This window comes from Drosophila arizonae, chromosome 2, assembly GCF_054131065.1.
Source record: "Drosophila arizonae isolate 15081-1271.41 chromosome 2, UAZ_ARI_1.0, whole genome shotgun sequence".
In the NCBI taxonomy this organism is placed as follows: domain Eukaryota; kingdom Metazoa; phylum Arthropoda; class Insecta; order Diptera; family Drosophilidae; genus Drosophila; species Drosophila arizonae.
The window spans coordinates 8,273,175-8,296,303 of record NC_142922.1 but is presented as its reverse complement, the minus strand read 5'-3'; the positions used below and the strand labels follow the sequence as shown (position 1 = coordinate 8,296,303).

The window sequence follows — 23,129 nt, the reverse complement described above, 5'->3', positions numbered from 1 at the left end:
AACTTTTATCTTTCTTAAAACAAAAACGAATTTCAATTAGTTGACTCAACGCACCTGTAATAAATCGATATCAAAAAAGTATCTGCTTATCGATGAAATTAAATTGTCGACAAATATATCGATGTCGTTCGTGAATAAATAAACAAATAACAAAACAAAAAAACTAGGGGGCAAATCGTAAATAAGATGAGTTTCTCCGAAAATACATCTGATTCTGACTGGTAAGCACTGATAAGCATAATAAATTCCGAAGTAAAAGCACTAAAATACATTTAGGAAAGATGCAAAAATTAAAGAAAAAGGTAAAGTGAAAACTGGATGTGGAAAACTGAAGTACAGCCAAAAGTTTTGTGAAAAATGGCTTAGCCTCTTCGAACCATGGCTTACGCGATCCGCTGATGATCCTAACAAACCATTCTGTCGAGCTTGCCAATGTCGTCTTGATTGCAATCGTTGTCATTTGGTGCGACATGAACGTACAACGAAACATAAAAGAAATTTGGAGTCACTGGTGACCAAGGGAGAAGGTGCTGTGCGAAAGGAGTTAAGTGTACGCCAAGAACGCAGCAAATACTACCACCAGCGAAAGCGCGCTCTTAAGGAGGTGAAACAGGAGCCAGTGAGCACAGTACAGGAAAATGACCTTTTAGAGGTGGAGCCAATTGCAGAAATTACTCCTAATGGGGTCATCGAAGAAAGGTACTTTATATTTTCATTATCTTAGGCAGTATTTGAAGTAATGTTTAATGGCAGCACCCATAACTTCGAGGTAATTGAGGAGGCCCCACAGGAACAGCTCCAAGTAACACCGATTGTCAATGCGCAAGCGGCCCTTATGACAGCAAAGAGCGCAAAGCCAGAACCACCAATCATTAAATCGGTCCCAAGTCGCAACGCTAACTCTTCATCCAATAAAGAAGGACTGAAACTATTGATGCAAATCCAGCAGGACAAGAACGAGCTAATGGAATCATTTCGAGAACTGATTGGAGTTCAACTACCGCACCCGCCCCTAAGAGAGAAAAATCATGTTGATCTGTTCTTCGAAAGTGTGAGCTCCAGTGTTAAAGCGCTTTCTCCTAAACTTATCGCGGAAGCAAAGATGAGAGTATCGCAGCTTATTTGTGAGCTTGAGCTCCGCGGCTTAAGAGATAATGATGAACAAGGAGAACCCACAGGTATAGAGATGCCAATTACGCCAATGGCAAACAATGGTCACCATATGGCCCAGGAGACCAACGGTGACCAACGCATAGCTAATTGCTTTAGATCTATGACATAAAAGAGAAAGCCGGGCTTATGATGCAAATGTATTGATAGGAGAACTAGATCTAATTTGTAAAAAAAAAAATTGTAAATAGTTTTAATTGGATATAAGTGGATTATCCCATACCTGTATTTTGAAATAAAAGAATCGATTCATCGTATGTAACGTGAAAAATGTATCGATATATAGTATATTGGCATTACACATCGCTATTAGCCGCTGTCGCCAAATTGTATACAAATATCCATAATAAAAATAATTCGTTCGTTTGGAGACATTAAGGTAAGTACTTGCACATAAACTTAGAAATTGTTAGTATATAAACCTTATTTTATTTTTAGTCACAAAGTATAAAAAAGCTACAAATAGCCTCATGGCGTTCAGGCGACATAGCATGAAATCTAAACCTATTCTAGATCGTGAGCAGCTATTGCAAAGCATAGTGCGAGATCGTGCCTTGTTAAACGACTATTTCCAAGACCTGAGAACAAAAGAATGTCAAACGACAGATCAAGAAGAACCACCTACAACGACCGTAAGCCAAAAAGCTATGCATATGCAACAGCGCGACAGCTATGATTTGTTTTTTGAAAGCGCTTGTATCAGCATCAAGAGTTTGCCACCCAAACTAGCAGCCGAGGCCAAAAGTCGCATTTCGCAGATCATAACCGAATTCGAGCTGCGTGCTATTTCACAGCAAGAAGCGCAGCAGGAGAAACAAAAGGAAAAACAACAAATCACCAAGACCGTGAGGCTGTCCAATGAATCTTCAATGGGTCCTTCATCAGAGATCGTATATGAGTTTGAAGCATACAGTTGAAGGAACTGTCACAGAATTACCTGTCAACATGTTCAAGTCGGAAAGAAGTTTAGTGTATTTGGGCCCTATTCACAGAAAAACATCTTAAATTTTATAAATTTTTTTAAAATTAAAAAATTCTTGGCTCTTTAAATATTGGAAATCATTTGGTAACTCTAAAAATTTAGTTTTAATGCTTGTGGCCTCCATTCGGAGTTGAATTGTAAAAATTGATTATGTCAAAAAATCCTAAAGTTTGCATCATTGGATCGGAAGGCTGGTAGGTCCACACACCAAATGATTTTTTCTTCTTTCTCACGAACTTTTCATCTTTATACGTGTTTCAGGGGATCAGCAATTGCAACCGCTGTGTGCCAGAATGTGCTCCATTATGATTTCGATCCCCAAGTTAACATCTATGTGTACGACGAGATTGTCAGAAACAATTACCTTTCACAGGTCATGAATGAAAGACATGAAAATATTAAATATTTGCCTGGAATAATGCTGCCCAAAAACTTGGTAAAGTCCGCTTTTTAAATTGCTTTAGTATACTTTACTGAGAAACGTCGTATTTAGGTCGCAGTCAATGATCTTATTGATGCTGCTCGAGATGCAGACATATTAATCTTTGCCACGCCGCATACCTTCTTGAAAGCGTATTGTAACATATTAGCGGACCATGTGAAACCGGGGGCTTATGCAGTTTCATTAATAAAGGGACTCGAGCATATTAAAGATGGGGAAATTGATCTCTATTCGCATGCCATTACCAAACACTTGGGTATACCATGCTATTCAATGATGAATGCAAACAGTGCCATGGAAATGGCACAGGGTAAACTCTGTGAGATCACTATTGGCTGCAACAATCAAGATCATGCAAACGAGTTAACCAATTTGCTTCAGACTGAAAATTGCATGGTCTTTGCCATAGACGATGTTGATGGAGTAGAATTATGCAATTCCCTAAAGGATTTGGTTGCGCTAAGTGCCGGCTTCATTGATGGCTTGCGATTGGGAGACAATGCCCGTGTGGCTTGCCTTCATCTAGGCTTAAAAGAAATGATGCGTTTCATCAAGAACTTCAATCCAACAACGAAAGTGTCTACCCTTTTCGAAAGCTGTGGTTTAGCAAATTCCGTGGCGTCCTCATATGGTGAGTACCAATTAACAGTGAGTGGGACCTGTTTTTATTTAATACCTCTGCTTGCTCTCTAGGAGACAAAAATGTTACATTTGCCAAAAACTTGGTTACTTCGAGAAAAACAATACCCGAAATCGAAGCAAATCTTCTAAGCGGTCGCAAGTTGCTTGGGCCCATTATTGCAGAAGAGGTTTATGCGTATTTGGAAAAGTCGAATTTGCACGAAACGTGGGTTTAAAATAAATTTAGCTCTCAGTATATATCGATACTACCAAAAACATTTATTTTTAAGGTATCCATTGTTTTCGACCGTTCATCGAATTTGCCAGAGGGAGGTACCACCGTATGAAATTGTTGAAACCCTCCGTAACCATCCGGACTTGAGGTTCGTATGAGTTTTGTGTGTTTCAAGCTGAATATCTTATTTATGATTCAATCCCATTCTGTTTTAGCAATTACTCCATCACCAACCTGCAGAAGGATGAGTTTTCAATGTTCTCTTCTAACACAGATAGTGTTCTTGAGAATATAGCTGACACAGTTCCCGATTTCAGTACTGATTCAGCTGATAGCAGCAGAAGGGTTGAGGAATTAAATGACGAGCCAATTTTTAATTCCACTTCAGACGATGGCTTCTGGAAACCATATTTTGATTATTTCAATGATCAAAGTAAAACTAGAGAGCTAAAACATGTTGCTCGTAACTCTAATACTGCAGCTGAAACTTGTGCATCGGACTCCGATAAGGGAAGTATGGAATTTTCTTTTGAAATGGGAGCGAAGAAGGACGATCCAGAAATTTGTCTTCAGATTAAGGACACATCAGTACCGAAGGAGGACCTCCTGCTTATCGGCTCACAATACACTGCGAATCAAAATCCTAGTGATAGTAAATCCTCGAGCCCTGGAAAGCAAACTCAAGTCAATCCGATCGTAATGTCAGATGGAAATACGACCCCCGATAATCCTATGCCAATGCAATACCAAGGCAGGCCGCGAATTGATAAATATGAAGAGTTGAAGGTTCGGGTTAAGGGAAAAGAGAACCCCCCACCGGAGACACAAACAGTGGCGCAATCAAAATCGATCGATGAACGATTTGGTGAAAACATTGGAGACCGAGCAACAAGAAAATCAACTGCGCTTAGAAAATCGAAGTCGACTGACAATAACAAAAAGGTGCCCAATGAAAATTCTTATGAAATGCGTTTATTTGAAGACGACCCTCAACAGGAGAAGTTTTTGGAAATGATGCGCAAAAGGGAAAAGGATGAATTGGAGCTGAAGTTGTTAAAAAAATCTACAATTAAAAGCCAACTAATGAGAGAATATTTAGAAAAACCAAAGAAAAATGTTGCCAAAGGGAAACACGATAGCTTGGGAAAGGACTTGCCGACAAAGAACACTGATAACAAGCCTTCCAATTCCGACGGTGGTTTCAAATACGACTATAAAATAAGTATAAGATCAAAAAAGGTTCCGATCGATCCTTCAAAAGAAAGTAATCCCTCAAATTCAACCAAAGCTGAGCTGAATGCGCCGGATAACTACAACCAGAACATTCCCGAGAAATGGGAGCAACTATCGTTGAATAAAGGCAAATTAGAGGTCCAAGAGAAGCTGCCAAAGTCGATGTTACTAAAGCCTATAACATTTAAAATTAAGCCTATCGAATCAAAAACAAATAACAAAATTGAGATGCGGAAATCAGATAATGTGGCTTCAACAGATTCATCTTTTTTGGCGCCCGGCTACTATAATGAACTGGCGTCAAATAATCTAACTGTCCAAAGTAAGATAGCTAATGAGTCGCAGGAAATGTACAAGAGTGTTCCAATGGAACCAATCGGGGCTAATCAACAATCGGAATATTTCGATGAACAGAACAACTCGTTTTCTTCTAATCAATCAAATGAGAAAGGCAAATATGTATCTTCATTATCTCCGCGATTTTCCGTCGAGGACATACAACAGCTTAAAGCAATGGAAGATTACGAGAAAATAGAAAAATGTGGCAATGAAGCCATTGGTGGCGATGCTTCGAAACAAAATTTGGAAAATACCATTGAAATGAAAGCCAAAGGCACATCAGATTGGAACCAACAACAACAGCATGATGATAAGACAATGGATAAAAACACGAGATGGATACGATTCAATTATGATGAGGCTAGACGTGTTTGGCAGCCGGAGCGGAAGAATAACAAACTGGTTCAGGATTTAGAAGCGGAAGTGGAGAATACTATTCTGGATACCGAGATACCCAAAGAAATTGAAAGCAGAGACAGGTCGATGAACAATAATCGCGGGGATGAAAATCCGAAAGAGGAAACGACACAGAAAGTAAGGCAACGCATCGAGCAAAAGTTAGAACGAGCCAGACAAGACGATATCGAGCGTAATTCAATATCAACGAAGAAATCCGAAAAGGTAAATATACAGGAGGCAGAGGATATTCTAGATGAACATGAACTTAAAGAATCGGACGAAATTAAAAAATATGGTCAGTATTTGCAGTTTAGACAGAAAGGGCAACCCATATTAGATCGATCCAAAGTAGACGAAGATACCAATTTTATGGCAGTCAATCAGTCAGAGAATATGCGGTCTAAATATGGGGAAAACAATGCGCTGCCAGATAGCCAAGAGAAAAATAACAGTCATAAGGACAGAACGAACTTTTTAAAGCAGACAGTTCCTTCTGATGCGGAGAAGACAAGTCGGAAAAGTTGGCAGCTATTGCCCTTTAGTGAAAGTCGAGAGAAAGATGAAACTAAGAATCTTCAAAATGTTGATGCTAAATTTCGCAGTGCACAGACGTTTCCGTTGGATATCGAACCCGCGGACACTCAAGTCGGTAGAAAAGATGTGGAGAATGTACCAAGTATGAAGGGCCGACAGACTACAGGAATTGATCGGAATACAGAAGATACGGGAAAGGTTCGCGGCAAAGCTGGAAAGCATACTTCAGAATGGGATTGGTTGTTGGATAGTGAAAAATTTGACAACTCTCTCAAGCAAGAAAAGAATCTTCAAACTTTGGATGCCTACAAATATAGTCATCTGGTTGATTTTATTGCCGGAGAGGATAGAAAGGAAAATAAAAGACAACAAAAAGAAAAGGAACTAGAACGTCAGCACAAGCTGAGATATAAAATCAATAAGGGTTCTCAATTGCCGGTTGAGGGTACGCGAGCACAGTTTAATGAAGTCATGCCAGAGGACGAGTCAACGGATCAGCCCAGGTTAATGGATAGACAAAAATGTAATATGCCGATAGGCACATCAGTGCTCAAAGCTAAATCGAGCGCTGAGCGGCCAACGGAGTTTGACAATCCAACCCAAGCAAAGGGCAGAACTAGTAAATTGTCATCAACACAGCCCACCGAAACGCCTAGAAAGGAATGGCGTCAAGAAAGGATTGCGTTGGAGAAATCGAAAACACCGAACCAGCACGAAGACCTTTCACGCTCTGCCAAGCAATCGAATATAAATGAGACTGAAACGGAGCCCAATCAAACGAAACTCAAGCGAATGGAGACGCAAATCAGTAAAATAAGCAAAAGATTAGCGAAAATCATGACGAAGGGCCAGCCAGGCCAAGAAAAGTATAAAGAACGACCCGTCGCTTATGAAGGCAAGGATCCATATAACATAGAGGAGGGTGTTGGGACGACCAAGCCTTTCCCTGGACAGATTCGCGAGCAGCAACAGGGTAGAGTCAATAGAAAGGTCACCATCAAGCCATTCCATCCGCCGCTCAATCCGCGCGTGCGCATTCCACGCCCTCCATTCGATGTACGAGATCAGGAGTATCACACCATTAGCTGCCGGCGACAGACTGAGCTGCAGCGCAACTCGATTCTGCCGCAGATGCCGTTGTCGGTTGCATCTCAGTCAATGCATGCGAGCGCCAGTGTACCAAAGCTGACCCGTCCCGTCTTGAAGCTACCGCCATTCATGATGCGCTCCTCCGTTTTGGCCATAGAACTCGGATTTTTTGCGGCTTTTTTGTCACGTTACAGAGGTGGCTGCAAGTAACCATTGGCGAACTACGTAAATTCGGTTAAAAAATTTACCTAAATTTATCCAGATAAAAAACTTTTTTTTGGCAATAAATTCGTTAAATATATTGAGTTTTAGCGTTTATTTTAACCAGACATATGCATCGGAAGCTCGACGATGGAACACCTGACGCGCCTCCACCGACTGCAGTGGTCGAAACGTGTTCAACAGCGGCCGGCCACGGCGATCTCTGAGTTGCCAAAACTTCGGCAGTTCCAGGTGCGAAATGGGCAGCACCTCGGCAAACACGTGCCACACCACAGCTGGCGAACATGGGGGCGTGGTCAGCGATCCCATGTAGGCATAAAAATTGCCTCTATCCAGGTTGCCAAGCAGCGATCCGAGCGTAAGAAAAGCAGGCGGGGTGTAGCTGCTATTAAAGTCGCCCAGGTGCAGCAGCGAGCCAAAGATCTCGTTAAGGCCGGGCTGATAAAACAGATAGCTGGTCTGCAAGCAAATACAAATTTATGTTATTTGCTTGCTTAGTAGTGTTCCAAGAAATCTTTCACTTACCCGCACCACCTTGAAGAGCACCGCGAGTACGGCCAGGCCATCGGTTTGGTTTCTGGCCTCCTCATCGCTCTGGTATCTTGTATTGCGATGCACAATATGCATTTCCAGATCGTAGCGCCGCCCGTTGAGCAAATGCTCAGAGCCCTTACGTTGAGACGAGCCCCAATGAAAATGCACAGCCCTCGCCTCGTAGAAGTCCCGCAGTAGTCCGCCAGTGAGAAAAGGACGTTCACCCAGCACGGTTGTGGGCACCCTGAACTCAACTGCATACAAGTTAGGAGAGATTCATTAGTATAACAAATATCTTGTTGATGCAGCATACATGCCTGTATGTCCATTATTTCTCACACTCAAGAGCTCATCGAAGGGCTGATCATAATGACCAAAGTGCAATGGAGGCAAGCCAATGGGTATTGCCTTGTGGAGACTCAATGAGATGGGCGATTGGTAGTTACCCCCACATTGTGGATAACTAAGTCGCCAGCTTTGGGGATCATCATAGCTGAAGCGTAGCCCTTCTGGCAGTAAATCTAGTTGAGAATACTTTTGATTAGTATAGATATATGGATAAGAACAGATAGAACTCTTAACTTTTTAAATCATATAATCTACATTCGGCTAAGTTTTATTCGTAAATCTTGCTTTAACTAAATATATTTTGTATGCTAAAAATTTATATTCTTTTTCGAAAATACTGTCAAATTTTCAAATATTTCAATATATGGATCAACCAAATGTTGGAGAATTGTAGATTCATTCAAGATATGGAACATATTCGGCTTGGACTGGACTGAACTAGAGGTTGACTTGTTTCCAAAAATATGTATTATCAATATTTATAATAATGAATATGACCATGACCAAATTCCCAGTTGCTCAGCTATCTGCTTGATCTGTTGGGTAACTTTTGTGTTGAGGAGTGCTCCGGGTCTTCAGATAATGGATATGGATTATCTTGTTACTTGATCTATGGCTGTCACCATTCACTGCAGATTAGTTGGGCAACCCCAAAGATATTCAATCACAATGGCTAACTGCTTTGACTCAATTCCCAAAACGCAGAGCCAATTGCGTACCATAATTGTCCAATTTATGTGGGGAAGTCGGGCAAAAGGCTAAGATATTTGCGCCATCTTATATAACCTTATTGTAAACAACAATAAAAGTGCTGCGACATCTTCCATGGTTATTCGCTATTCGCAAAGCATTTGTGCATGCAATTTTAATTATTGTTATTATTTACAAGCCGCGTCTTTTGTTTACTATCCATTAGTTGGCCTATGCGTGTGCTTCACTCCCTTTCGATTTGACAGTTTTATGAGTACTTAAGGTGACATATGAGTGATATTAGATTGGAGATGGCTCATAAATTCGCTCAGTGCGTAAGGTGCAAGTACCGTTACAGATGGCAAGACCCATTGAGCATAGAGAAGAGACCCAAATGTGTTTGTATTATTCACATGCACAATTGTGAATGGCAATCGTTTATACAGCATGGACACACTCGATTGATTTGTAAATAAAGTTCTCAATTTAACAATAATACCCACTCGCTGAGAAGGGCAGCAGAAACAGAAGTCGCTGATAGAAGTCGCCAATTGCCGGAAAATGCATTCTGCGCAATTATAATGACAACTGTGCACAGACGTACATTAACTCTTATTCAAGTGTAAATCAACTGAAGTATGCAATCGTTATGTACACGAACGACCCGACAAAGAGGCTCACGCACGCTGCTCTGCCAACTGAGCCGCGCTCATGGCTGGCTTAGACCTTTATACGGATTCGTGGTCTCCGACAGCCCTTCGTCAGAGTCGAGATCACTTGGGAAATGCCATCGGCTCTGGGGGGTGGATGACTCGAGAGTTTCTTTTTTTCATGCTCGATTTCTGCGGCTCAACGACAACAGCGCCAACAAATAATGCCGAAATGGGTTGACACACAGACAGTTATGAGCACCCACGTAACATTTACGGATCTAAGCTGCTCATATTTGGCAGCTGCACAGCTTCGAGAACGGATTCTAGTTGAGCTTCTGAGTTTACTATTACAATTCACTATAAAAACATTCCGATTACAATGATGACATGTTAAAACTTCATAGCACCGAGCTTTAAGCTTATCTTTAAGAATTTACAGTTGTTTTAGAGATTAAAGCTAAAGGTAGACAACGACTATTATATACCCTCGCTTCATATATTTTATATCCTTTCAGTTAAATATACAAGAAAAGTTTCAATCAAAAACAAAATTATTACATTGATATTATCAAATTTGCGATTCAACATAATATGTTCCATTTTAAACAAGAACTTATTATTATTATTTTTTTTTTTTTAATGCAAGGAACATGTACATAAATAAGTTTGTTTGTACGTATGATCCATCTAACTCTATTTATGATTTATGAGTGAAGAGTTGCAATAATTTTGCATTTTTAGCTTAGCTATGTTTAAAGAAAGAGAATGTTTTATTGCTAAATTTCTCTATAGACTTTTTAGCGAAAAGCTTTCAATGTGATTGCATTTATTGGAGAATTGCCAAGAGTATAATATAGCAGCTCAAAGATCAAGATCAAGATCATAGTCGAGCCAATTCTTGGCCGATAAACGATTCTTTACTACTGTGCGATTCACTGCAATGTGTATATAAACAAAATTTCACAAACTATTCTCTTTTTCTCATTTCTTGTATACTTATACAACCAATTTTATTTAAATTATATATACATATATAAAAGCTTTTTCAAATGGGATTTGTGTGACCAGTGGCAAAGTAATTTCTTAATTTAAGATAATTAAAAAGAAAAAATATTTTTGTGAGTATAATTGTTAAGAAATTTTAGACATAAACAAAATATACACAGAGTTCATACATATGTATATTCAAACATTTTGAACTATTTCGTCTCACAGTTGGCTAATACAAACACATACAAATTAACCACTAAATTAAAAATGATTCAAAAATTCTCTTAATTTTCCTGGCTATGTGCGTATTTATATTGATTTTTTGCTCGGACTTACGTGTTGCGGAACAAAACGTAGCAAAAAGCAACAACAACCGGCTCAGCATCAGTTGTTGAGGCGCAGTCGTTAGCAGCGTCGACGCTGACGCCGATGTCGATGCCGACGCCGACAGAGGCTAAGCAGCTCATATTTTACCAATAAGAATTTTGCGCAGTACTCAACTGTGGCCAATAGGAAAACAAACGTAGTTGCAGGCAGAAGTCTTACTAGATAAACAAAACGTAGCAAACGGAGAAGTGCACTAATTCAGGGAGCGAGCGCAAGACAATGTGGATAACGTGGAAGTTATTGAAACAAAAAGTGTAACGTACTGACCTTATAATTGATATTAAAACACAAGAGGCAAAACTTAAAGCTACGCAAAAAGTCAACAAATATTTATCGTAACCAACAGAAACACTCGCAAAACAAAACAAAAAACAACAAAAACACCGAAATGCGCGAGCTTTGTGAACTGCTACAATGCCAGGCGTAAGTAAAATATGTGAGAGAGAGAGAGAGAAAGAAAGAGAGAAGGGTGAACAGCGTGTAGAGCCGAAACAAGACGAGACGAGACGAGGCACAGCGAGACAATCACGCGACGGCATAGACGAACGACGCTTTGGCGCGCTATTTTCAGTGCGCGGTTCGCGAATAAAGCGTAGATCCAACTGCAAAAAAAAAAAAAAATAAAATAAAATATTAATTCTAAACTATGCCAATATGTTGGCGCATGCAATGCCAATGACTGCGTCTGCGGCGGCAATAACTAGCGCAACAACAGTAACAATAGGAAGTGCGAAGTAACAAACAAAAATTTGATACCTCCCAAAACGGCGAATGAGACGAGCAAAACAGAGACCGCAAAAACAGAACAAAGCGTAGTCAAAGCGTGCGCTGCTCATGTCTGTCTCGATGTCTAGCCAGCCAGCAGCGTGTGCCCGTACGCAAAAGCAATTATAATTCGTTCTGTCTTGTTTGGGCTTTGGCATGTGAGCGCGGACTCTTTATTTATTTATTTATTTTTGTTTTTATTTTTATTTATTTTTTTTTTTGTCTTCATTATTATTTTCTGTTTCTCAATTTATTTCGGATACGTTAGCCAAAAGAATGCGCGGTATGCGCGTTTCAAAAAAATAACAATTCAAGCCTCGTGTCTCAAGCAATTCAATAGAAACGGCCTGTGTCGAATACAACGACGACTAAGCCAAAAGTAAATTCGCTCAGGAGTTTGTCCGTTGTTATTGTTATTCATTAATATATTCGAATATAACGGTATATTGAGTGATACACTAACACAATTCTTTTAGTTAATATGCCAAAAGGCCTGGCGCTAGTGCTAATTAAGCTGACTAACCAAACGAGACCTGTTTTATCGCTTCAGCAACAACCTGATGAGCAGAACGAATCAACTTGTACTGGTGCGCCATGGCGAGAGCGAGTTCAATCTGAAGAATCTGTTTTGCGGCTGGCACGATGCGCCGCTCAGCGCGGGTGGTAAGCGTACAATAGTGATAACAGTACATTTGTTATTATGCTCTTATCAAAGGGTATTATGATTTTATTATAAAGAACGTAACACGATGGATACAATAATTGTCAGAATATACGTTTTTTTATCTACACATATTATACATAGTACATATATCATATATTTTTCATTATTTCTATTAATTATTATTGCATTAGGAATTTTGTAGATTTTTAAGAATACTAAATTATTTTATTTATATCTTTTAAATTTAATAATATATTTTTACGGCATTCAGATTAATTCTTAATTTTTATGTCGTATATATTCAAAATAAAATAAATAATGAATATAATCATACTAATTTTCAATTTTCGTTTTAGGCCTGGAAGAGGCGCGTATTTTGGCCGCTGCCAATTTGAACGAGGCCAACATGGTATTCGATAAGGTTTACTGCTCGAAGCTGTGTCGATCGAGGACAACTGTGGAAGCTATATTAAGCGAAATGCAGTGCTCGTTTTTGCCCATCGTGTCCGATTGGCGACTGAATGAGCGGCACTATGGCAACCTGACAGGAGTCAATAAGCGCGTGCTGGCCAATCAGTATGGCGAGGAGCAGGTACAGTTCTGGCGGCGCAACTACGACGGCTTACCGCCGCCCATCAATGAGTCGAATATCTATTACTACCAGATCGCCAACAATCCTGCCTTTTTGGATGTGCCACCCAATGAATTTCCCCTCACCGAATCCATGCGCATGTGTGTGGATCGTGTCGCCCCCATTTGGTTAGAGATCAAAAAAGAAGTCCTAATGGGGGCACGTATCTTGCTCGTCGTCCATGGAACCGTTGCCAGAGCTCTGATTAAGCATATCGAAGGTGCGCTACATCAATCCCAATATCTGGTCAATAAATCTAAAATATTTCCTCTGTTTATTTCGCTTTTAGGTTTCTCCGAAGAGCAAATCGAAAAGGTCAACATTCCCAATAGTGTGCCAATTGTATACGAGTTCAATATGAAGTCCGGACAGCTCGTTGGGGATGTCAAGTACTTGGGCGATAGCCAATATATTGAGAAAATGAAGAAGAAAGTCGCAGCTATCGGCGATTGAGAACATCATTTTCTTTATGCAAACTTTTGTAAAAACCCAAGTATTTAAAATTAAGACAATATTATGTAATATTAACTATTTATCCGACTATTTTCGTCTTTTTTTATATTTTTTATTTCTTGATAAATACAAACTACCAAGTTGTCTTTAACGACGCTTTTTTGTATAGATAAAAGATGTTAAGCCATATAAGGGCTTCATTTGATAAGATACAATATATATTTAAACCTACGACTTGAGGATCAACCTAGATGATATGTTATCATTTGGCTAATTAAGTCTCGAAAACGCACAAATAAAGTTTTTATATGCAGTTTTATTGTTAATTAGTTTGAAATGCATTCAGTAATACTTTTAGTTGCTGCCACGCCCACCACATATCAGTAGTAGTTCTGCTCGTTGTAGTTGTACAGCGAGTTCACATTGTTGGGCAGAATATAGATGTCCTCGGGGCGCCCATTAAACAGAAAGGGACGCTTCAGTGATGTCAACTTGGAGTCCTGCTGCGGAGCCGGCAGTGAGGCCAGCCCGAAGCCCTGCTTCTGGGGCGCATGGCCGTAGTTGGCGACCGGAGGCGGTCTATACGGATTGGTCGGTGTGGGCGGGCGCAAATTGAAGTTGCTGCCATATCCAGGTGTATATGATGCCATATCCCCGGCGGCGCCGTTCATCTGATAAATGCCGGAGGGCTTGCCGTTGGCCAGAAAGTTGACGGGCAGATTGAAGACCGAGCCAAAGGTGGAGAACGTGGGCATGGGCTGATAGGTGAGCAGTGGCGAGAAGCTGTTGGCAAATGGGGTCGGTGCCAGGTTGGTGGGCACAAACATGTACGGCGTGGGCGGCAAGCGCACATAGTAAATGGGCGAGTTGCGAGCCGCTTGAGCAGCGGACGGACGACGATCGCCGGCGGCACGCGACATGACCACATCTTCCAGATCGTTGCCAGCGCCCGGATAGCTGGGATAGAACATGTCTGGGGCTATGTACAGCGGAAAGGGTATTAGCAGCGGCTGTGCATACCCAATAAATGGCAGCATCTTGGGCATGGGCAGAGCCGGTGCAGGCGGTGCCATGCTTTCAAATGGATTAGCTGCAGTGGCGGCGGCAGCTGCTGCTGTATATGGATTCCAAGCAAAGTTCGTTGCAGAGGCCGGCATGCGTGAATCCTGCTTGAACTCGTGCATCATCTGATATGAATCATCCTCCTCTTCGCTCTTCATATCCTGCTGCTGCTCTGCTGGCAGCTCCGCCTCATGCGCATACTGCTGCCCAGCCGCAGCCATGTGGCTCGCTGCCTGCTGCTGCTGTTGCTGCTGCTGCTGCGGCTGCTTCACTTGCGTCTGCTTCTTGACCAGCTGCGACAGATTGGCAGCCTGCGTCGAGCAGATCAGCAGCAAGGACAGCAAAATATGCAGATTGGCCATGTGAGTTGACATGGCGACGGCGTTAGCTGAAAGTATAAAAAATATTATATTGAAAATGAATGCTTTAAGATCCTAGGATGCATTTCAAAAGATAGCAATATCATCCTTAGATTCAAGTTCCCAAACGGCTTACGCAAATGAATCAAATATTAACAAGTACTGAGGACATTTCATATTTCTCGTTTAGTGGATATCATTAAAAAGTATATTTATAAATTGTTATATATATGAAGATGTTTTATATATGTATTTAGATTATGCAGTTATTCAATCTATATCTAAATTATCCTTGTTCTTATACACAAGCACAAACTGTTTACAAAGTAGAAGGCCCACTAGATCCTGTAAAGATCAAATGAAATCCTTATTGGCCACGAAATAAAAATAAAATCGCAATAAAAATTTAATTGTTTTTGTTTTTGTTTTTTTTTTTTCACAGAAAACGAGTATTAGGCAATGCCATTTCAATTATTTTTCCATTAAATTTTTGGAATATACATTTGTAACCTTATGAACAATTTTTAATAGAATTTATAGAAAATTTCCCTTAATTCACACTTTTACAAAATTTGTTTAAAAACTATTCACAATATTTTGGCGCTGCGTACTTGTTAATCCAAATGGAAAGCTTGTTGAATACTGAACAGGACGCAGTACAGGAACAGTAGCGAAAGAACGGATGAACTGTACCACAGACGTGTTGAACTGGCAATAAGTCTCAGCGCGCTTAGAAGCTGGGCTTTATATTGGCTAAGGCGACGCAGACGACGGCGTCGCTGCGCAGGCGCAGAACTGGCCAAGAGGCGAGAGTTGGCCCAAGTAGTTAGAAGCGGGCCAAAAGCTGTCGCTGTCGCTGTCGATTCTGCTGTTGTTGTTGTTGTTGTTGCTGTTGCAGACTCCATCTGCTTTTGTGAGATCGGCTGAGGTCGCTCCCAGGTGATAAATCGGCTAATTGCTGCCAGCCCAAACGTTAGCATATGTACAGAAATATAATTATAATTACACACAAGTGTCAATGGCCGCTGTGTCAGCTGCACATGCAATTGCAGCAAATTAAAAGAGTGAAGGAATAAAGAAGAAATTTAAGCAAAAAGAATATCTGAGAAATGTTAATTACAAGATCGTATGTCTGCATGCCCTGTAACTGACACCCGCGATTATGCAATTAAATTTTTATGACACTGATGCCGGCCCCCGGGCTGGGGAGAGGGGGTGGAGTCAGTAAGCAGAAGGCTCATTAGTTAACGATATCCAGAAAACAATCTGCTTAGCGCCAAGCTTAAGCACCTGTGTATATCTGTAACTGCAGCAACGCCCCAGTCACGAACAACTGTTGCATAATTGGGCATAATTGTGCGGTTACCTTAACCTACGAGCACATGTAAGAGTCTACATATGTATATACATACATACATCTGGACTGGGATGGTGTGCATCTTTATTGTCTGCATAATTCTGGGTTTATGCCAGTCATAGAGCTGCCTATTAAGCCCTTGCCCTAGGCCAAGCCACTACCTAACAGAGAGAGAGAAAGAGAGAGAGAGAGAGAGAGAGAGAGAGAGAGAGAGAGAGAGAGAGAGAGAGAGAGAAAAGGAGAGAAAAAGGGAGAGGGAGAGTCGGCGTCATATAATTATGCTGATTTTATAGACAGGCTGATAAACATAGATAGGCGCTCCCTGACTTTTGCACAACTGGGATGCTGTGCTTTATATTAATAATCTAATATAAATAATTTGTTTATTTGTCAATGCCAGCGGCGTTGGCGTTGGCGCCGGCGCACTGCTCTCCTAAAGATTAGGGCCATAATAAATTACATGGCTAATTAAGCGGCGACTGCTGGCGACTGTAACTGCAACTGGAGACAACCACGCAGATGCAAAGATGCAGATACAGCTAAAGATACCCATGCTACACGTTTGTACTTGAATGCCGCAGATTGTGAAGCGGCTGCTGCTGCTGCTACTGGCAAAAGAACGGCAGCAGTAGGAGAGAGATGGAGAGATATAGAGAGAGATGTGTGCATAGTGGCCGCAACAACAATAATGAACGGGTGGTGCTATAATAGAGCCGAGACAGGCCATGTTAGAGCCAAGCCCGCGCCCCTCAACGCAGGCGACGCGCCAACGTAATTAGCCTTGGAATGTCCTTGTGCACGTGACTATCACCCGACAGCGGGCTTTTTGTGCTGCTCCAGCGGCAGCAGCAGCAGCAGCAACAACAGCTTAAATGCTAAATATAAACACGCGTGCCTGCGCATCATCAAACTTGGGCACACTTTCCTAACGAAGCCGATGTGTCGCACTAGGTGTAAATGCCGGCAATTGGAACGTACATAAAGGCAAACGTAAACGTAAACAACTATCAACTATCAGCTATCAGGCAATAGGGTTCATTAACACCACGACAACGGCGACTGCGACGACGATGGCAACTGTTGACAACTGGACATACGCATAGTTGGGCCAGTTACTTTCTGAGTTCATCTTCCATCGTCATTATAATGAAGAGCATCATCTACCGATCCGAATCGCAGTTCATTTAAGGTAAACTACTTTTGATTTGTTTACTCTTTTCGGCAAACTTTATCTGTGCCCATAGAAACTGAAGCTAAAAATGTATAAATAAATAAATAAATCAAAAACTAGGTCAGCCGGCGGCACGACTGCTTCTATAATATATCAGAGTTATGGACAAAGAAGAACCCCTTTAAGCACCGTGTTCTAAAGTGCCTAAACAAACAATTAGATTCTATGAATAAAATTCACAAAAGTTCTACCTTTCTCTGGAATACTCTTTCGCAAAAACACTCAGTAAAATAAATAGATTCTATGAATAAAATTCACAAAAGTTCTACCTTTCTCTGGAATACTCTTTCAAATAAACACACGGCAAAATAAATAAATTCTATGAATAGAACTTACAAAAGTTCTACCTCTCTCTGTTATACTCTATCAAATAAACAAACAGAAATATAATCAAAATTATTATCATGATGTATGGGGACTTTGTTGTGTTAAAACACTTTCATGATAGCAAAATTTTAAGATAAGCGCAGCAACAGAAATCCTCATGAGATTTTAAGCTTATCAGAAACTCTGTTACTGAATTACGAAACTAAGAAACTCTTTTCGTGTAGTGTATAAGAGCTAAAGTTGACCTCTGTTGACGAATAACTAAGCACTTAGACTGCACTCCAGAAACCACAAAACACGCGCCACCACTTGGCTACTTTCTTTAACGGCAAACAGGTGATTTTTTATGCGCTGTCCAAGCCATTACTCAGGCGAGTAAACAAATATATTTTTGTTTTTGTAATTCTTCTTGTTCGATTATTCACTATAAACACAATCAAGCTCTAATGGAGTTGAGAAGTCTCATTGGGCCGGCGGCTGGGAACAAGACGAGGTGGCCGAGTGGTTAAGGCGTTGGACTGCTAATCCAATGTGCTCTGCACGCGTGGGTTCGAATCCCATCCTCGTCGCACTTGGTTTTTGGTCAAATTCTTTTAATTTGCAATCAATGAGAATTATATTATTGCATTCTTACAGAACTATTCTAATTTAATAGTAACGCTTACTCTAATTAATTATTTATTTAAATGTTTTAGCTTCATATAAAAAAATAGAAATCGACGAGGATGGGATTCGAACCCACGCGTGCAGAGCACATTGGATTAGCAGTCCAACGCCTTAACCTCTCGGCCACCTCGTCATATGCGACCTTCGCCACCAGTTCATTACTTGATGCACAGCTTGATCAAATAGAAAGCAGTGCAACGTTTATGTGTTAACAATAATATTATATATATATATATATGCGTTTTTGCAGCTTATTTCCCGTATTAACACTAAAATTAAAGTTTATGCTTTTTTAATATAAGAACCTTTTTTGAGCAATAGAATTTAATATTCCGCACTATCAAGTGTTTACTGCTTGCATTCTACTGATTATATTACACTGCTTGACCCACAATTGCACTGCTTCGGAGATAAATTATTTCGCGCTCGGCGATTATAACTAGTAGAATCTTAGAACTACCCTTGACACGTGACGAGGTGGCCGAGTGGTTAAGGCGTTGGACTGCTAATCCAATGTGCTCTGCACGCGTGGGTTCGAATCCCATCCTCGTCGAAAGACTTTTTTGCAAATACTTATTTTTATTTCAAAGCTATTTTAAAAGTGAGCTACCAACTATATTTAGTGACAGCTACTTCGATTATCTTATGGAAAGCAATAAGAAGCTCTTAAATTCAATTTCAATACCTAAGCCAACAGCTGCTACATAGTTTTAAATCGCTTTACAAGGCGAGATGTTTATCTTATTTCAATTGAATCTTAAGTTTTTATGGCCACTCTTCTGCGCCACAGGGTACGTTTAATGGCCAGTCCGGGTAGTTATATAAACGAAATGGTAAAAGATACATTGATAACAAGTTAAGTGTCAACAAGATGTGGATATGGATGTGAATGTGGGGAAGCTGCTTAGTAAGTGTATTCGCTAGAATCTCCTAAGTTTATTGACTTTGACCCAAGATATTGTCGTTTGGTTCAAGGTCGTCGTCTCGGCAAGCACAAGCGGGAATCCACAATAATTGGGAAGAATTTTGTGGACGTAGGCGCATGGATTTAATCCGACAAAAAGAAAAAGAAGAATAACAATAACTAATATACAATAACAACATTATAAGACAATTGAAATAATGATCTTCGGTGCTGCGGTTTGATGTTGTAAAAAGCGCTGGGGCAATTAAATTCATTTCGAATGATTTCTTTTTCATTCATTTGCGGCGACTAATTAATCCATTTAATACAATTGCCGCTATGGCAAGAGTAGTATATAAATATAGTAAAAAAATGTATAAAATGTTTGCCATTGTTTATTTTCGCCAAACTGACTTTCAAGCGATAAAACATATTTCTTGTTCGTTAATTGCGAAAAACCGTAGAAGTTTTGTGGCTACATTTTCTGCCTACTCCTCCACCCCACCTGGCGACGTGTGGAAATCTCCTGCAATTATAAAACAGCAAAGGCCATAAAACTTAAGTATCAATCGTTTGCTCCAATTGAAATCCAAGAAAATTGGAAAGTTTTGTGTTTATAGTGCGGATATAAAGCAATTGAGATATAGCGCGCAAATCGTAAATAGTGCTACCCGATGTGGGTGGTGTGTGAAAGCGACTACCATATAAAGATAGAACTATCTGTATGGCACAGGAACTCCGATTGAATCAATATTACACGATCGAATAACTGCTTGGCTTGAATCAGCTCCACTTAACTCAATATGCCGCAGCCTAGTTTTAACTGCGATCCAAGCCCAGTGCAGGGCACGCTTCGGCGCCCAGTTTAACCTTTTTGCTTGTGGTCACTTGGCACTTTCACAAAAAAAGTGCAAGAAACAGCAGCAAAGTAGTAATAATAATAATAACATAAATAAATATGGCAGCAGCCAGGCATAGAATGATTGACATCTGTATACCCTGTACAATAAGAATTCATATTTATATTTTTGTTTTATTATTTTAAATATATATTTTATACATATAATCTATGGTCTTGAAATGAAGATTTTATTTTAATATTTTTTTCAGTTATACAAACAGATATATCTGCAACTGATTTCATTTCTATATTTAGTTATCGTAGATCGCAGCATACCTTTCCATACAAACATTGTATTTGTACGGCTGCAGATGAAACGATGCTTATTTTCCTTTCGTTGCATTTCCTTTCGTCTGCTCTACAAATATTTAACTTTCAACGAAAGTCAGAGTCAAAGCAATTGCCATCCAGTGCTGACCCCAATCTTGTGCAAGAAATTACTCAGAAAAATGCACACAAAAACAGATGGAACGAGATTTTTAGCATTGCATAAGACGCCAGCCGCGATGACAACTTCATTCCGAGTGCACAGCGCGAAAGCCGGGTGGCAATTAAATGGCTGTGGCCACATGCCAAGCGCCTCAAAATCAAAATCAAGCCAAGAGACAAAGGCCAGTTAGGCGGCTGATTCAGCTTAATCGTGCGCCATCGTCGAATGGGTTTAATGAACTTGCCAATTTATCGACAATAAAATGTGAAACTACATATAATTAGGTACACATACTCACACACACACACACACACACACACAAACACACACACATATACACCTGCACATACCTCAATACATATTTATGAGCACATTTTAAGAGTGACGTCGAGATGGCCTTAACCTCAGCCATGGGTGGGTGTTCCAGCCATCAACTTGTACTCTGACTAATGCTAATGAAAACGTTAGCCACATAAATGGCCAATGTTCTAGACTGTCAGAGTGAAACAGTTGTTTGAAGACCATTTTTAATGCACTACTTTAAACACGCAAGCGCCTAAGTCAGCTCCATCTGTCTGGCTGTTCGTCTGTCTGTCTGCCCGCCTGTCTATCTTATCGTTGCCGGAGCTTCTTGATTAGTTCGTCTAGAGCCAAGGCTTGGTATCTGCCATCGCCATCGCCTCTGCCAACGTCATTGTCATTGTCTCGTGCTTCTGACCATCTATCTATATTGCTTCCGTCAGCATTAAACATATGACTTTTAACAATTCCCAGCTTAGCTCACACGAATCGCTAGATGGAACTGATGCAGATGTATGATATATCAGAGCTACTACACTGTCTGGCTGTCTCTGGCTCTCGTTCGTGATTTGTGTTGTCTAATCGTTAACAATTATGCCAGCGCCAGATATAACTAGTTGTTCTTGTACTTGTACTAAGCTGCGTGCAGTTAGCTAGATTAGACTCTGCAGCCACTTCCATCGGGCAGGTACATAAATTCGTTCGAGTTGCTGCTGCTGGAGCTACTGAGGGAGCTGCTGCTGCTATGCGAGAGTTTACGCACTTCAACACACACTTTTGCATGTGTACATTGGCTACGCGTAATTGCTGAAAAGGGGAAGCCAGATGCTGTCGATGCTGTCGATGCTGACGGTGCTGCCATGGCACGGCTAATTAATATTTAAAGGTGTTTTGATTGCCACTCCACTGTGACCGGGAGCCTGCTCTGGCATAGGTAAACAAATGGCAAATGATATATTTGCGGTTATGTCATTTGTTTGCGCAGAGCACAGACAACACTCAAATGAAAATTGAAATAAAAGAAAAGGTTGCGCTTTAATTAGATAGGCGCTCAGATACCAAATCCAAACACATGTAATTTCTGTTGCTAGAAACGTTGGCCAATTAGTGTTCGCCTCAGTTGGTGAAAGATGAGAAAGTGCTGGGTGCTATTAATGTACATGGGGCAAACGGAGTTTACATAACGCCCGACAAAAGCACTCTTGAATGTTGTTTTTATCATTTTAATTAGTGGCCATAAAACTAGGTAGCAGCTAGCAGCTAGCAGCTTTTAGCCAGCTAGCGACTTAGACCTTTGCAGCGCCAAAAGAAATGGAAGTTGGCTATCAATTTTGCTAATCATAGACGACTTCCCACCGGAGACTGGGTCAGAGTTTGGAAGTCCACTTCCACAATGGTCAAAAAGGTCAACCAAGCGGGCCACTAACCTGGCCAAAAGCACAGAAAAAACAGATGAGAAAAAGAGACAAAGTGAGAGAGAGAGGGAGATAGAAACGTCAACACATCACGCAATGACATTTAAAATGAGCTCGAGTAGCGCCTGTGGCGCCAATCGCTGAATGAAACATAGCAACAACAACAAAAAAACCCTTTAAGCGGCACACGCACAGGTTCAGCTTCAGCTGCAGCTCCAGCTCCAGCTCCAGCCTCAGCCTCAGCTTGAGGTATGTGGCATGCGGTGGCCTGTCAATAACAACCTGATTTGCACAATAGCTTCGTGTTACCCAGCTGCCTTTGTTGTCGTAGGTTCATTTGTAACTAATTTGTGCACATATCGGAAAGACAAAAGCCTCGCAGGCTGCAGCCCAGATAGCTATAGATAGCTAGCCACTATGGCCACTATAGCCAGTGCTGCAGCTGACAGTTGTCAGTTGCCAGTTGCCAGGTTGGTAATTTAATCAAAAACTAAGTACATGAGTGGCCGGCTGATGATATAGAGTTTCCTTGCTCTGACACTTTCCAACTGGCGGCGTCCCCGCTCTTGGCAATTCAAATGGATCAATTCGCCTGCTCGGCCGCTTGAATTTGTCAGCCAAGCAAAGCAAAGCAAAGCCAACCTAGACGAAGCAACGCAGACGAAGTAAGGCAAAACCCGCAAAGTGCAATGGCAAACTGTAACAGTAAGCGGGCAAACAATAAACTGGCAAATTGATGCACTTCGTTCGGCTGGCTCATCATCGAGATCGTGTCGGACCTCACACACATCGATAC

General features: G+C 40.9%; 5 protein-coding genes and 3 non-coding genes across 15 annotated transcripts; 5 read left to right on the top strand and 3 right to left on the bottom strand.

The window, feature by feature from the left end:
- Positions 1–36: 36 nt before the first annotated feature.
- LOC108613140 (uncharacterized) lies at positions 37–1,441 on the top strand. Its single transcript, XM_018006400.2, has 3 exons — positions 37–221; positions 277–699; positions 754–1,441. The coding sequence occupies exons 1-3, from the start codon at positions 187–189 to the stop codon at positions 1,280–1,282; spliced, it is 987 nt and encodes a 328-aa protein (XP_017861889.1). The 5' UTR covers positions 37–186; the 3' UTR covers positions 1,283–1,441.
- Positions 1,442–2,084: 643 nt separating this feature from the next.
- Gpdh3 (Glycerol-3-phosphate dehydrogenase 3) lies at positions 2,085–7,345 on the top strand. Its single transcript, XM_018006154.2, has 6 exons — positions 2,085–2,346; positions 2,414–2,588; positions 2,646–3,225; positions 3,288–3,441; positions 3,506–3,598; positions 3,666–7,345. Exons 1-6 carry the CDS (start codon positions 2,303–2,305, stop codon positions 7,252–7,254), a joined length of 4,635 nt encoding a protein of 1,544 aa, XP_017861643.1. The 5' UTR covers positions 2,085–2,302; the 3' UTR covers positions 7,255–7,345.
- CAH8 (Carbonic anhydrase 8) lies at positions 7,342–12,233 on the bottom strand. 3 transcript variants are annotated; one of them, XM_089475307.1, is made up of 4 exons: positions 12,157–12,233; positions 8,118–8,321; positions 7,792–8,054; positions 7,342–7,725 (listed from the first exon to the last, which is right to left on the bottom strand). In XM_089475307.1, the coding sequence occupies exons 1-4, from the start codon at positions 12,227–12,229 to the stop codon at positions 7,360–7,362; spliced, it is 906 nt and encodes a 301-aa protein (XP_089331433.1). In that variant the 5' UTR covers positions 12,230–12,233; the 3' UTR covers positions 7,342–7,359. The 3 variants fall into 3 exon arrangements, with proteins under 3 accessions (XP_089331433.1, XP_089331515.1, XP_017861903.2); XM_089475389.1 differs by lacking the exon at positions 12,157–12,233 and adding an exon at positions 10,818–10,959; XM_018006414.2 differs by lacking the exon at positions 12,157–12,233 and adding an exon at positions 9,342–10,092.
- LOC108613152 (phosphoglycerate mutase 2) lies at positions 10,981–13,471 on the top strand. Of its 6 annotated transcripts, none has more exons than XM_089475684.1 (5): positions 11,646–11,791; positions 11,902–12,012; positions 12,184–12,296; positions 12,654–13,148; positions 13,218–13,471. In XM_089475684.1, exons 3-5 carry the CDS (start codon positions 12,194–12,196, stop codon positions 13,379–13,381), a joined length of 762 nt encoding a protein of 253 aa, XP_089331810.1. In that variant the 5' UTR covers positions 11,646–11,791; positions 11,902–12,012; positions 12,184–12,193; the 3' UTR covers positions 13,382–13,471. The 6 variants fall into 6 exon arrangements, with proteins under 6 accessions (XP_017861916.1, XP_017861924.1, XP_089331595.1 ...); XM_089475638.1 differs by having other exon boundaries at positions 11,902–12,074; XM_018006427.2 differs by lacking the exons at positions 11,646–11,791; positions 11,902–12,012 and adding an exon at positions 10,981–11,122.
- Positions 13,472–13,677: 206 nt separating this feature from the next.
- Positions 13,678–15,574, bottom strand: LOC108609848 (uncharacterized). The gene is made up of 2 exons (XM_018001626.2): positions 15,414–15,574; positions 13,678–14,831 (listed from the first exon to the last, which is right to left on the bottom strand). Exon 2 carries the CDS (start codon positions 14,815–14,817, stop codon positions 13,762–13,764), a length of 1,056 nt encoding a protein of 351 aa, XP_017857115.1. The 5' UTR covers positions 14,818–14,831; positions 15,414–15,574; the 3' UTR covers positions 13,678–13,761.
- Positions 15,575–18,204: 2,630 nt separating this feature from the next.
- On the top strand, positions 18,205–18,286 carry TRNAS-GCU (transfer RNA serine (anticodon GCU)). Its single transcript has one exon. It is a non-coding gene; the product is annotated as a tRNA-Ser (tRNA).
- A 148-nt stretch (positions 18,287–18,434) lies between these two features.
- On the bottom strand, positions 18,435–18,516 carry TRNAS-GCU (transfer RNA serine (anticodon GCU)). Its single transcript has one exon. It is a non-coding gene; the product is annotated as a tRNA-Ser (tRNA).
- Positions 18,517–18,854: 338 nt separating this feature from the next.
- On the top strand, positions 18,855–18,936 carry TRNAS-GCU (transfer RNA serine (anticodon GCU)). Its single transcript has one exon. It is a non-coding gene; the product is annotated as a tRNA-Ser (tRNA).
- The last annotated feature ends 4,193 nt before the right edge of the window (positions 18,937–23,129 follow it).

Excerpts from the sequence above, each read along its gene's own strand:
- CAH8 (XM_089475307.1), bottom strand. The coding sequence starts at position 12,229 with ATGGCGCACCAGTACAAGTTGATTCGTTCTGCTCATCAGGTTGTTGCT. Across the intron at positions 8,322-12,156 it reads GATAAAACAGGTCTCGTTTG|ATTTACTGCCAGAAGGGCTA; the intron begins GTTAGTCAGCTT and ends ATTCTCAACTAG. Across the intron at positions 8,055-8,117 it reads GAGAAATAATGGACATACAG|TTGAGTTCAGGGTGCCCACA; the intron begins GCATGTATGCTG and ends ACTTGTATGCAG.
- LOC108613140 (XM_018006400.2), top strand. The coding sequence starts at position 187 with ATGAGTTTCTCCGAAAATACATCTGATTCTGACTG. Across the intron at positions 222-276 it reads AATACATCTGATTCTGACTG|GAAAGATGCAAAAATTAAAG; the intron begins GTAAGCACTGAT and ends AAATACATTTAG. Across the intron at positions 700-753 it reads AATGGGGTCATCGAAGAAAG|CACCCATAACTTCGAGGTAA; the intron begins GTACTTTATATT and ends GTTTAATGGCAG.
- LOC108613152 (XM_089475469.1), top strand. The coding sequence starts at position 11,523 with ATGTTGGCGCATGCAATGCCAATGACTGCGTCTGCGGCGGCAATAACT. Across the intron at positions 11,603-12,183 it reads GTAACAATAGGAAGTGCGAA|CAACAACCTGATGAGCAGAA; the intron begins GTAACAAACAAA and ends TTATCGCTTCAG. Across the intron at positions 12,297-12,653 it reads TGCGCCGCTCAGCGCGGGTG|GCCTGGAAGAGGCGCGTATT; the intron begins GTAAGCGTACAA and ends TTTTCGTTTTAG.
- Gpdh3 (XM_018006154.2), top strand. The coding sequence starts at position 2,303 with ATGTCAAAAAATCCTAAAGTTTGCATCATTGGATCGGAAGGCTG. Across the intron at positions 3,442-3,505 it reads AAGTCGAATTTGCACGAAAC|GTATCCATTGTTTTCGACCG; the intron begins GTGGGTTTAAAA and ends TTTATTTTTAAG. Across the intron at positions 3,599-3,665 it reads CGTAACCATCCGGACTTGAG|CAATTACTCCATCACCAACC; the intron begins GTTCGTATGAGT and ends ATTCTGTTTTAG.
- LOC108609848 (XM_018001626.2), bottom strand. The coding sequence starts at position 14,817 with ATGTCAACTCACATGGCCAATCTGCATATTTTGCTGTCCTTGCTGCTG.